Raw genomic sequence first — 13,570 nt, 5'->3', positions numbered from 1 at the left:
GGACTCTCATCTTTCATCAGAAAAAATACGTTTGTTTCTACCTTATTCCGTTTTTCAGTAATCAACAATAGAAAATGGTTAGTTTCACCTCTGTTTTGAAACAAACGTCTTTTAACGTCTTTGGCACTCCTCCATAGGATTTTACTAAACGTTATTTAACGTTTTTGGCAGTCAAAGAGTTAAGTTGGAATCCCACTCAGGGATGAACGTTTGCTACGCTCGCAAATGTTTATTTCCCGTCAGGGTTGACCAGGGTTGGCTCAAGGTCGCAGTGTTTCCTAAACATTCTTAAAACACTCTTAAAGGTTCTCTAAACCAACTTGATGGTCTTTTGTCAAAATAAAATTTTGAACATGTTTATTTTAAATTTCCTTCTAACAAGAAATACCAATAAGACTGTTAAGAAACCATTAAGACTGTTTGGAGAACGTTGAGGAAACGCGGCTACCTTGAACGAACCCTGATGTGAAATCAACATCCTTAGTTGGATATTTGTCCAAAATGGCTGCTTTGAACTAAAATGGTTGACGTCCTGTCCAATTTCAGGCACGAGTGGTTGAGATGTGTTTTTGGGTCCTGTGATGACGGACGGCTTCACCCAATTCCATTTCAGTTGGTGGAACTGCTGTTGTTGTTTGTTTTTTTTCTCTTTCTAACATTCATTCCAAGGTGTTGAGTTGGTCTTGTTCTCAAATTGCAGTACGTACATTTTCACCAGGACTTCTGAGTATATTATCAATATTTTGTGTTCAACTTTAAAGCCGCTCAATCTGAGGTCAATCCGCTGCGTGTGCCGCGCACCGACGACGATACGCACTCGTCGTGTCATTTACAGCTGACGTGAATGCAAACGTTTACTTTGCAGCAAAGCGGCGAGGAGACGGCGCAAAAGTGGGTCGGATGCCAAAAGCCGGCCAGACAAAAGCCATAGAGCCGCATTGTGGGCAGTTGGAGAGGCCATCAATAACGGCGTGACTATAAAAGAGTGAAAGCGCGAGAGTGTGAGAGGAGGCCGTAAATGGAACAAAAAGCGCGCCGACGCCGACGGATGCTCCGCCTTTGCCGGCCGGCCGCTAATGGCCGTGAGAAGAGGCCGGCTCAGCGTTCCTCGGCTGACAGCTCACTTCTTCTTCTTCTTCTTTTTCTTCTTGTTGTGACGGGCCGCGCGGCGTCCGTGTTTAATCTGCTTTATAAACTGCGGCGTGACATAATGGCGGCAGAAGAAAGCCAAGTGAGGTCATTCTCGCGTGATGCAGTCAATCTTTTTTTTTTTTTTTTCAGGAGAAAGACGGATGGACGGATGTTGCGAAAAGTCCGACGTGCAAAATGTAAATGTTAGTACCTGTCGTTTTTTTTTCCTGATAAAAAAAGCCCCAAAAGCCAAAGACAAAGCGAGACGCCCACAGAGTGGTTCGTGATGTCGGCCGAACCGAGAGCATGCGAGCTTTGCGGGTGCGAGTGCGGGTGCGAGCGCGTGAATCACAACAGATAACAACACCTCGTCTTCAGTGGAGCTGCTCGAACACGGAGCTCAAGCGTCTAATCGGGAATGTGTCCTCGCTCGCACTTCATCCGAGGAAGATGTTGCCCACACCCGGGCGAGCGCCTCGTTATCTCAGGACAACATTCGAACCTTTTCTGGTTGGGTCGCATCTCACAGACTTTTTGGATTATTTTTTTTATTCAGCCCCCAAAGCTTGCTACGTGAAATTCAGTATGCGTCTATCATGAGTAGAACACACGCCTAATAGTTTCAACAATTCCGGGTCATATATGACCCGATTTCACATTACTTGCAGTACTCGCACAGTTTAACGTTAAATATCAACTTTTTTCCACATTCATTTTCAATGGGACTGACGTTGAACTTTTTCGAAGTGCCACGCCCACTTTCATACACACAACTGATCATCATTACCAGCTCTCTGATTCTGCTCAGCGGCGCACTTGGTAAATTTCATTGTCCAGTAACCAGGAGGTCGCGAGTCCGAATCCCACCTCTGACTGCACATAGCAAATGTATCCATTATCTTTCCGCTACAATTAATACTTTTTCATTTTTACATCATTTATCTTTCAATGTTCTTTATAAGCATTCAACTTAGCATTTAGCTATTAGCATTTAGCATTCCAACGCAATTTCTGCAAAAATGGCACTTTCGTAATGTAAAGGAAGTCTGCCATTTTGGTTTGAAGCGTCCATTTTGAGACCCTTTTAGCCTACTTGCGGGGGTCCTTCAAAGACAAACTCGTCTCAGAAAGTAAGTCGGACCGCTAGCAAATTTGAATCTAGTCCAGCATGTGACGCCAAATTTCAGATGACGGCTTGCTATTAAACACTGAAGTCCAACAAGATCAGGTTTAGCTTTTGCAGTGCCTGCCGGAATCTTTTGAACATTTTCTTTTGCAAATACTGGATGACGTTAGATTGCACAGGTGTTCCTAATGTTGTGGCTCACGAGGGTGCATTTAAATACAAATTAGACCCAACTAAATGTTCTGATTTTACATCCTAACTGTAGCCTGCATCATTAATGTGCGCTAATGATTGCTTTGTTGCTTGAGTCTTCATTAGCCTTCATTATGACTGGAGGACTTCCATGTGAGGATTTAAATGAGCATGCTGGGTTGTTGTTTTTTTTTTTTTTTTTTTTGGTCGGTCTTCGTTGTTTGTGTGTTGATTGTGTGTGCGCTTGCCACTGCCATCATCTCATTTCTGAAAAGTCATAATGAGGCCAGATGAGCTCTCGTGAAAGGCTTCAACCTGGCTCCCCACCTGCTCTGCTCCTCCCGGGCCGCTCCCTTTCTCTTTATTAGCGGCTCCTCCTCTTCCTCCTCGTATGCTTCCCGCGCTCTCCCCTCGCTCTCCCCTCCGCTCTCCCCTCCGCTCCACTTCCTCGCTAATCACTTCACCGAATGCAACCAACCTCACCGCTTAATTGGAGAACCGGCACATTAGGTGATATCAGAGGAGCCTTTGTAAGTAAAAAAAAAAAAAAAAAGTCAACCAACCCCATTTGAGGAAGCATTTAGAAAAGCATCTGTTTCATTTGCATATTTAGCCATTTCCCCCCCAAATCTAAACAGTTCCCAGTTGTCTTCATAAAAATATCTGTGACATGTGAGCAGCCGGTTTATGGCAATTTTTTAATTTTTTTTTAGTATGTTGGCACATCTGGAACACTCATGCGGGTTTTTCTGGTTTGGGGTGCATCTAACAACATTGCAGCTCTGCTTAGCTTTGACGCGATAGTGCCACTAAAAGTGAATGATGGATTTTTTTTCCCAGGCCAAAGTGACAAAATGTCAACAGCTTGTTTAAAGACAGCTCACAACATTATTTTCTGTAATTTCACACTTGATGGCACTCCAGAGACGCAAATATGTGGAAATGAGCAATTAAAAAGTCGCTTAGCCATAATATTGCCTGACCCTTAAATGCTCCTGTTATCTTGTGGGCCAAATTGACCCATTTAAAAAGGTTGATAAATATATACAGTATGCTGGAGGCTATTTATAAAACAGGGCTAAACCTACTCAATCTGCTGCTGATGTTTTATTTTACATTTTCTTTTTTAATTTGGACTGTGAAATCATATTTTTGGATATTTAAATGTATACCGGATCATGCTCACTCATATAAAACAGTAATGAATAATAATAAAAAAACACACACCAAATCTAATCTGCCAACATGCGTGTGAATGTGAAGCTAAACGATTATTGTTCCCTGCAAATGACGAGCGACTAAGGCTGGCGCAATTAATCGAAATTTCTTTATAATTTCAATTATTACACTCCACAATTACAAAATCAGCAAGATCGTAAAAAAAAAAAAAGATTATTAATACAAATTTTCGAGTTGTTTAAATTTACACATTTGCACCTTTTTGAATTTTTTAAATAACTAATTCAATACATTTTGTTTCATCTAAAAGGAACTCAAATAATGGTAGTGTTTCAAAGAACTTTATTTGTCTTAATATTTTTGATGAGTTTTTTTTTATGTTTAACATTTTTCTTGTTTAATTTTTACCAAAAAATAAATGATGCACATGCTGCACTCCAACTTCAAGTTTTTGGCCTAAATAAATAAATAAACAAATTAATTAATAAATTAAATAATTAATTCATTCTGTTGGTCCAAAAGGAACTTACATAATTATATTAATTCTATTTTTTTATTGGTCTTAATATTTTTAAATGCTTTAACATGTTCTTGTTTTGTACCCAAAAAATAGATAATCGTTTGAAGAATCGTGATTTAAATTATTGTCAAAATGATCGTGATGATTACTTTTTCCACAATCGAGCAGCCCTAGTAGCGACCAATCGGGATGGGCTTCAGCTCACATATACAGTAGTAAAAAAAAAAAAAAAAGATAATACCATAACATTTTGAACAAAAATAAGGCCAGTCAAAATGTTGCATCCTACAACTTTTTTATAAATTGCATCGCAGGAGAGTTCAAAGTTCTCCAACTTGAAGCTCGTTTGTCTTAAAGTCGCTCGTGCGCGTGATGTCAAAAGGCTGAAGTGGCATTAAAACAATTAAAAGTGCAAGCGTTGTGCTTGCGCGGGTTGCAGGGGTGCTTGCTGCTACCTGAAGACACGGAGCCAATTAACATTTTCCAGGCGCCGCTCTCGCCCCAGGTGTGACGTACAAACACGCACACACATATACAGTAGTTATATATATATATGCCGCGCCAGCAATTTATTCAGCAGCGCCGCCGCGGCTAGCGTTCCTGACAAGAGCTTCACCGTGATTTATGAAGCTGCTCATTGACCCAGTTCATTCGGAAAAAGAGAAAAGGGGGGCGCATCCTTTCTTATAAGCGACAGATCTATCGCGCGCTGCCGACTCGCCGCCATTTTTGGAGGGCTTTGGATGACAAGGTTGCGCACTGAGATTTTTTTGGTTTTAAAGGAGAGGAAAAAAAATCCGCCTCGGAGCCAAGATCAAGAAATCCTTCATGAAAAGACGCAGGTTTTCTGCCATTTTGGTTTGAAGCGACTATTTTAGGGTCTTTTTGTTGCTTTCAACATTTTGCTCAACATTTCTTGACAGATGAGAGATTATTCAAATCTCTGTCAAATCCAGGTCCTGAAAGTAAAAACCTTGACACAGTTTGGCTTTAGCCCCTAATGCTAGCTAGCTAGCTCCCTAGCAGGTAAGCGAGCACCATGGGAGGACCTGGTTTGACACCCCTGGATTCTTCATTGCGAAACTGTTTTGTTTTTGCCATTGCACGTGTTCTTAGCGTAGCATTAGCATTAGCGGAGACGCCTTCAAATGCTGCTAACAGTTAGCCCCAGAATCCATTAGCACTAAGCAACAGTACATTTGGTGGGCAAGTCATTCATGAGTAGACCCACAAATTTCAAGTCGATAATTTTGGTCCTCCAATGACAAACTCGTCCTGGCGATTTTGTGCTACCAAATGTGAGCCATGTATTGTTTACTCGTTGGATGTACAAAACTGGTTGGCGAAAGATTCTAGTTTTTTGCCGTTTCACACGGGCGGTGCATGTAAGCGGCTCACTGGATCGTAATGAACTTAAGTTTCTCAAATCAGCCACCATCGAGTGCAATAACCTCGCATATGGATCAATCATACATTAATATATGGACTAGTAAATTAAGATTTACTGCAAACTTGAGAGAAGATTTTACAAAAGTAGACGAACACTCCACGATTGGAATTTTTTTTCCGTTCCTATTTTGTCGCCTAATTGTAGCCCTTTATAAAGCATGAAAGCACGTTTGGTAACAACACTAGCACATAATGGATGACTGCAACTGAGTCAATCAACAAAGAAAGATCATGATATTTTTTCTGCATAGTGTTTTCATATTTTAATATAATATTTTTGTTGAAATTCTTACATCAAAGTATTCTATTTTTTGTATTGATTTTCTAGTCATCATTGATTGGCTCATGCCGTCTCCCTCCAAAATGTGGTGAAAATCCTTGTTTGTACATTTTCCTGCTAACAAACAGCAGCAGTCGGCGACAGTCCACCCCCCCCCAGTCCCCCCCCCCCCACTTTTGTTAGCCATGACCAAACAAGACCTAACGTGTCACGAAAACATGTACAAACCCGACTTCCCCACCATTGCTCCTATTAATAATACAGAGGTGTCGCCACTCCCTGCCTGAGCCCCCCCCCCCCCCGTCCCTCCGTCCTCTTTGCTCCACCTTTCCTCTGCTTTTTTCCGATGGGGCGCCCCGGATGATGTCCGGCGCTCGGCTGGGAAACTCCTCTCGGCGGACTCCGCCTTCAATCGGTTTCAAAGCTGCAATTCAATTATCTGGCCGGGGGTCCATGCTCAGCCACACGTGAACGGGTGCGGGAGCAAGGGGTGGGGGGGTGAAGGTGCGCACATGGATGGAGAGGTAGTAGACGGGGGCGGGGTGGCTGGGGTGGGACTGGCGCAAAAGCACATCAACACAGGAATACGGATTTAAAGGTTGCTTTTTCTTCTGCCATTAGCTAATAAGCTAATAAGCTAATCACCCTGGTAAGCCAACGGCAGGGAGATTAAGCCTACCGTTGCCCCCCCCCCCCCCCACCCCAACCAAAGACCTTTAAATGAAAGATCTGGGTTGAAAGAGAAAACGAAGAAAGCACCGAGTCCTGAAAATGGGAAAATCAGGAATTTTTCCGAGCTAAATGTTGTATACTAGACAAAGTGCAACTTGTGCAGAAATTGCATGAGAATGTTGAAAAGATGAATGCTAAGATATGAATGCATTTGCTTATGAAGTCAATTGAAAGATAAATTACAAAAAAACTGAAATGTGGTCCAAGCGGGGGTTTGAACGCAGGTTCTCCGTGGTGGCAGGCAATTAATTGCTCGAACCACTGAGCTGACTTGACTTGTTCAAACTCTTGACTAATGGCGTATTTATTTTGAAAAGTCTCATCAAAGTCTCGCTGAAAGCGAGCATGCATTTAATCATTTCGGTGACATTATAACGTATTTATGGTAGTCAGTTATGGCCGCGGATATATTTGCTATGTACAGTCAAAGGTGGGATTCGAACCCGCGACCCACGGGTTACTGAACAATGGACTTTACCAACTGCGCCACTGAGCAGTATCGGAGAGTTGGTGATGATGATAAGATGATTGTACGGAAGTCGGCATGGAAAGCATTTACCCGGCAGGCGTGAATTTTTGAAGCAAGGTGAAATTTGAACGGCGTCAATCGGAAGTACTTTGTGGAAGTTGTTACACGGCAAAAAAATGAGGAGAATAAAAATCACAAGAACATATTCCAGCATTCCCACAATTACAAAGAAACAGAAATCACGTCCAATCAGCTTTCATTTTCATACTCTGCCGAAACATAATGATAAATACTCAAATCGTTTGTAATTTAGCATCGGAAAACTGTCTGGCGCGCGCGCGCTTAAAATTGGGCATCAGTAGAGGACAAGTCTGTCAAAGACCCCAAAATGGCTGCTGAGAGTAAAGCTGAGAAATACGACAAGGAGGTAAAACCTAAAATAATCCACCGAGTCCATCAATTTTTGATGAATTTTCATTTAGACGCGGAGAGCGCCTCTTACAGCGATCAATACATCAAGCTGCTGTCGCAGTGTCGCACCTGCGGGGGTCTTATAACGCCCATGGGAAAGCAGGGGGACTAGATCAAAAGGTGGACACCCTCCCCCCCCTCCTTCCTACTATATTCTCCCAACACATAAGCCAATTTCCTGCAGATCACAAGGCGGCAATAACTGGAAATGCACTTAAAGGGAAGTTGAAGATGGACTCGGGGCGGCGGAGGAGCTTAAAAGAGCACAAAGACGCGTCGTGTCCTTAGATTTGTTCACAGACAACAAGTACGGCAAATTAAACCACAGCCACAACCACACAAAAAAAGCCACTGCGGTGGAATTATGTTTCTCACACAAAGTCCCGCCAAGCCCGAGGTCCCGGAGCCCCTTTGGAAGCCCACCTGAAGCTCTTCTTCAAAGGTCATTTGATCTAAGGATCACATTTTTGGCCTGCCACTCGTGACTGACAACCAAAAAAGAAATAGATCCATTACAACTTTGATCCCCCACTGCTGGATTGAGGTGCAGGTTTTGAGACCTGCCAACAAAAGACTGCCAGTGTTTGAATCCTCCCATCAAAAATAGCCACCTCAAACCAAAATGGTCGACTTCCTAATGGATTTCACGCTTGGGACCTTGAGAATTTTTGCTGAGTCTTGTTATGATCGACACCAACAAACAAAAATGTGTCATCGATGGCCGATTTCTTTCAAATGTCGAACGACAGGACGACCCGGAAAAGGCCAAAATGACCCTAAAAAAACAAGTACAAACCATAATGGTGGTCTTCCTTTTCTTGTGCATCGTGTTTTGATGTCCTGTCTAAGAAACTGGTGTTCAGGAGAGCCAATCGTCTCCAACTTCCCAGTGGGCGCTCTTGAATGAGTTTTGGGGTTTTGGATTTAAGACCGCTTAAATACATCAACTTTCACCTGGACAGACGTACCTGCCAAACTTGGTGATTTCCTGGACATGACGAGCCCTCCAAAATTTCAATTGTAGTTCTACAATGCCGAATCCCCGACAGGATTTGCCCGTGGGCACTTCGCACTCGCGGCGCAGGTCTGAGACCGCAATCCTCGCTTATTTCACTGAACCACAATTGAAGCCAACGTGAGGAAGCGCCAAGCAAACGAGGCAAGGAAAAACTCCCTCTTGGGAAGAGACCTCGACTCAATAAAACGTAGGCCAATGCATTTGAAGGATGAATCGTCAAAAGGGATTTTGCGCCATAAACTGAAATCTAATCAAGATGAAATATCTAAAGGTCAAATAACAAAACCATGCTTGTTCTATGCATGCCAAAATATTGGTTATTACCAGGCAGTTTTTTTGGGGGAGCCTTTCACTTATATTAACTCATCCACTCGCAGCCATTTTGACTGAAGCAACCCCCTTCGCTCTCGGCTATTTTACTGGATTTTGACTGATTTTGCAAGGCCCACAGAATATTGTGTTCTATTGCTATCAAAACATGGAACCTACCAAAAGAAAGATTAGAGTCTCTTCTTTCATCGGGAAAAAACGGTATGTTTGTATGTGTTTCCGTTTTGCAGCAATTAGCATTGGAATATAGTTAAGTTTCTTCATTATTCACAATCCTGTTGAAAAAGAGCTTGTTGCAACATGGCCCAGGTTGATCTCTTTTGCTCTGCTGCCACCTGCTGGCCGTTTTTTGAAACAACTACCATTGCTTTAAGAGACATCTTCAGGTCAGAAGCTGCATCAAAGCCTTCTGTATGCGCTAGCATTGAAACTAAAACAAAAAATGTATAAATAGGTTTTTGGGAGTGAAGGAGAAAGTATTATAAGCATATTTATAAGTTTTTAGGTTTGAATGAGGTTTGATTAAGGAATTGTGACTGTGGACTGATTGTCAAATTGCTAAGGTTGCTTCAATGAAGCAATATATTGCACATTTGCCACATTTTCGTTCTCGGAAGCAAATTGAGCAATTTTAGTATGTATTGTCAAAACAGGGGAACCAATTGGTCCATAAAAAAGGGTAATTCAAACAGCCGTCTTTTTTTTTTTTTTTACCTCTAATGAGAACCAATCTCAGCTCCAAACGTACTGAATTGCCCTCCAAGTAATCATTTCTTTTCCTTGACCTCCTCTCATGATGTATAAATAGCAGAAAAACACATGTAAATCTGCTCTCTCATTTTGTCAGCCGAAAGAAAAGACGGCAAGCAAGATTGCGGACTCACATGCCACTTCCAAGGAGGCGTTGCGGCTGACGGCCTCGCCCAGGTAGTTGCGGGCCACGCACACGTAGGCGCCCTCGTCGGGCTTGCTGCGCCGGCCGTGCACGATGCGCAGGAAGAAGAGCGAGCCGCTGGGCAGCAGCATGCGGTGCGAGCGCGGGTCGTCCTTGTCCGTCTCCACCCGCTCGCCATCCTTGTACCACTCCACGGTGGGCGTGGGCCGGCCCTCCGCTTTGCAGTTGAGCGTGGCCGGCTCGCCCTTGGACACGATCAGGTCGGACGGGTGCTCCGCGATCCGGGGCGGCGAGTCCTCCTGGCGCAGGCGGGATCCTGGAGGAAGACGGTTGGGAAATGAGATTTCGTGGACAAGAAACACGAAAGAGTTGACGCATGGTTTTATGTCAAAGTGGACGGAATAAACTACAAATACTTTGTCACTGTACTAGTGTCGATTTTTGGTACTCGTAGACTGATATGTTTTTTTCAGGGCCGATACCGATTATTAGTTGTCAAGGAGACCGATAAAAAAATAAGTTTTCTTTTCATTTTAAAAATAAAGAATTCAGCTTTGTTTAAAAATTATAACAAAAATTGCAAGGAGCTTTTCCGAAATGTCTATATTATTATTATTTTTTTTTTTTTTAAATGTTTTAAATATTTTTTTTTTTAAATAAAAAGTGTAGGGAGTTTCCAGTGTCAGCATTTTTTTTTTTATAAAGTGGAAATAAATCCATAAATGAAAAGTTGCCTGTATCTCACTAAGCGACAAAGGCATGCGAATGGAGCTAATTTGGGGTTTTCTTTAGTGTTTGTAAAATGTTTTAAAAGATCTTCGCAGACAGTGAAAAATTGCCTGAATATGTTCTTTGCGACAAGTAAAAACTGTCTGTGAACATTTTACAAATCCTGATGAAAACCCTCAATTCGCTATGTCCGCTATTTGTCAAAAATCGGCACAGATAATTGGCCCGGCCGGCCGATAATCGTATGTATCAATGTACTTTGGAGTCGGGGCTAACATTTCCCACGGGATGGGAGTCAAGTTGACCTTTAATCACGAGATTGTGACGGAACAGGATAAAAAGTTCACGGGAGAAGACAGGAGCGGGATTGTTGAGTAGGACGGGAAAAAAACAAAATAACTCCGACTGGCGTGTTCTTTTTTTATTTTTATGTAGCTTATCTCCAAAATGGGAGTGGTATAGGATTGAGTCATTCTGAACAGGATTCGTATACACCAGGAGTAGGACGGCACAGGATTATTATTTTTTTTTTTTCTGTGGTCCGGAACTGGGATAGGACGGGATTTTCAAAATATTCTCATGACTTTTTTCAACTTTTGTGGATGTTAAAACAGTCTCTCGGGTGAATTCAAGTCTTCTGAGTGACTCAAAATGTCAAACAAAAGTGCCAATCCTTTACCAGTGCTCGCCTTTCACGAATACATATTTTTTTGTTGGGCAAATGATTGTAACCACGACTCATGGGTTAGACAATGCATGAAAACGCCCCCCCCACACACACACACACACACATAGCAGATCCTTTAATCAGCATTTGAACCCGGACAAAAAGCAACCATCTGCTCTTCTCTACGCTACAAGCGCAAGCTTGCGGATAATTGGACCCAAGGGTGACCAGCAAGCGCAGGCATAAAAAGTGCCCACTTCGCTGCTACGTACACAAAAGAAATGAGAAATTTTTACGAGGAAGAGCAAACAAGTCCAAAACTGTTGAGTCCAGCGTTGTGGAGATCGGCGTGTGATGTGAATATTTATACCGGGGGGGTCGCGGCTCGTGTCAAACGTTAACACCCCATCCCTGGGGTGGCCAACCTTGCCTTACTCCCATTTTAATTAGGGCCGGCGGTGGGTGAGCGCTCGCTCGGGGTCTGGCAGCGAAGATAATACTTGCCGTCTTGAATGCTGTGTGTGCGCTGCGTGCGCGCGTGCGCGCGTGCGTGTCCTCGTCCTGCGACGCTGTAACATATTGAAACGGCGCAAGAAGCCAGCGGAGCCGCTCAACAATCAAAGTGCCGGCGGTCCGCCATCAAACGCTTGAGGTCATGAAAGAGAAACGGAGCGCTTTAAACTCGGGAGTTGTTGGATTCGGTTGGCAGCCAAAATGTTAATAACCCTTCGGTTATGTTGTGGGTCAAAATGACCCGTGCTGGCAGCCATTTAACCCTATTAAGTTGCAGGTCAAACTGACCAAAAAACAATGTCTTATTTAACACCAGTTTGCGCACACAAACAGTGCGGATAATATCTCAATTTTTTATTAAATTATTTTATTAATAATTCATAATAATATTAGAAAAAAATATTAAAATTAAAAACAGTATTTTTTTGGTATGGGTCAAATTGACCCATTTTAATGTTTAAGAAATGAAAAGTTAGGCGTATGCAAGGAAAATTGTTCATTTGACTTTTTTTCAATGAAATTGTGAAATTAATTATGAAATTTGTTGGGATATTTCTGATACTTTGAGATTACGCCGGGTCAAATTAACCAAGCAACATTATTGCCGTTTCTCGGAATCAAATAGAAGTATACAGTTTGCATAAAATCTCACTGATTTTATTATACAAATTTGATGAATTCACAAAAACTGTATGTTTTTAAGAAAGAAATTAGTGTTGATTAGTGGTCACGTTGACAATTGAACATTTTTTGGGGTTGCACAGAAAAAAAAATGGACGACTAACCAAGCGCATTGTCTCAAAATTCGCTTTTGTCTCGGCGCAACAAAACAACCTTGATGCTAAGTTTAGGGTTAAACTGACGCGTTTGAAAGTTTAAGACTGAAAAATGAAAAGGAAAAATTCATTAAACTTGCCACGGGTCAAATTGACCCGTGAACATACCCGGCCACAAATTAAGTCAAGTTTTTCCTTACTTGACGCTTCTTAACTCTTTTGTTACATTTGCTTGGCCGAAAAAGAGCAAAAATGTTCCCGGGTCAATTTCAATCAAGTTTAATGATCCAATTAGTTTCCCTTCCTTTTTCATTTTTATTTTTCAGTCTTAAACTTTAAAACGGGTCAGTTTAACTCTCAACTTAACATGGTTTTATGGACACTTACAAAAATAATATGAGGCCTTAAAATGAGCTGCTCGTTTTATTCAAATGCCAAATTGTCCCCATTAGAAAGTTTCGAGATTTTAAAAAGTAAAATAAAAATGGATAAAAAAAATGATTGATCTTGCAAAGAAACTAAGGACGAGTGCGCTTTGCCCCGAAATGAGTTGTGTCATCTCTGCGTGTCATTGAGGCCCGTTGACGAACGTGCCCTTCCCTGGGGGAGGCCGCACAGCAGCCTAATAGGATGCAGTCGACCACGTCCGGCATTGTGCCGACGTCAGGGCTAATCTCAAAATGGAGTGGAGGAGGAAAAACCAAGGTGGGAAAGGCCAGCGCTTTGTTTGGCTTGCTATGCACATGTAGCGCAAGCCCAACCACTTAAATCTCCCAGGGGGGACGCGGTGGGGGGCGGTGGGGGACGGGGGGGGCTGCACTCTCCCCAATCGTTTCAGTCTGTCAGGTCTGCTTGGATGCGCATTCAAACTCCAGCGTTTCTCTTCAAAAGAGGGATCCGCCGTCAGCCGGTGGCATATTGACCCGCGAACAGAAGGTAGTCTGTACTCCCGTCTGCCTAATTTGTGCTAATTCCTCCCATTTCCCTGCCAATTGATTGGTGATCAGGCCTGCTAGCTTGCTAAATGGAACCCTTGGACGCGGCTTCCGAGAACGGAGCTTGCCGACAGCGCTTCCATCCTTTCATCCAAACG

The 13,570-nt window shown here is 42.7% G+C and overlaps 1 protein-coding gene across 13 annotated transcripts in view; it reads right to left on the bottom strand.

Moving 5' to 3' along the window:
* robo2 (roundabout, axon guidance receptor, homolog 2 (Drosophila)) overlaps positions 1-13,570 on the bottom strand; it is a 342,596-nt gene that overhangs the window by 185,641 nt on the left and 143,385 nt on the right. For all 13 annotated transcript variants that reach the window (XM_077565197.1, XM_077565205.1, XM_077565200.1 and 10 more), the window contains one exon: positions 9,782-10,108. In XM_077565197.1, the coding sequence (XP_077421323.1) occupies positions 9,782-10,108 (327 nt within the window). The remainder of the gene's footprint in view (positions 1-9,781; positions 10,109-13,570) is intronic.

Source organism: Vanacampus margaritifer, chromosome 5 (assembly GCF_051991255.1).
Source record: "Vanacampus margaritifer isolate UIUO_Vmar chromosome 5, RoL_Vmar_1.0, whole genome shotgun sequence".
NCBI classification, from domain to species: Eukaryota; Metazoa; Chordata; class Actinopteri; order Syngnathiformes; family Syngnathidae; genus Vanacampus; species Vanacampus margaritifer.
The sequence above is the reverse complement of the archived record's forward strand: the minus strand, read 5'-3'. Positions and strand labels throughout refer to the sequence as shown.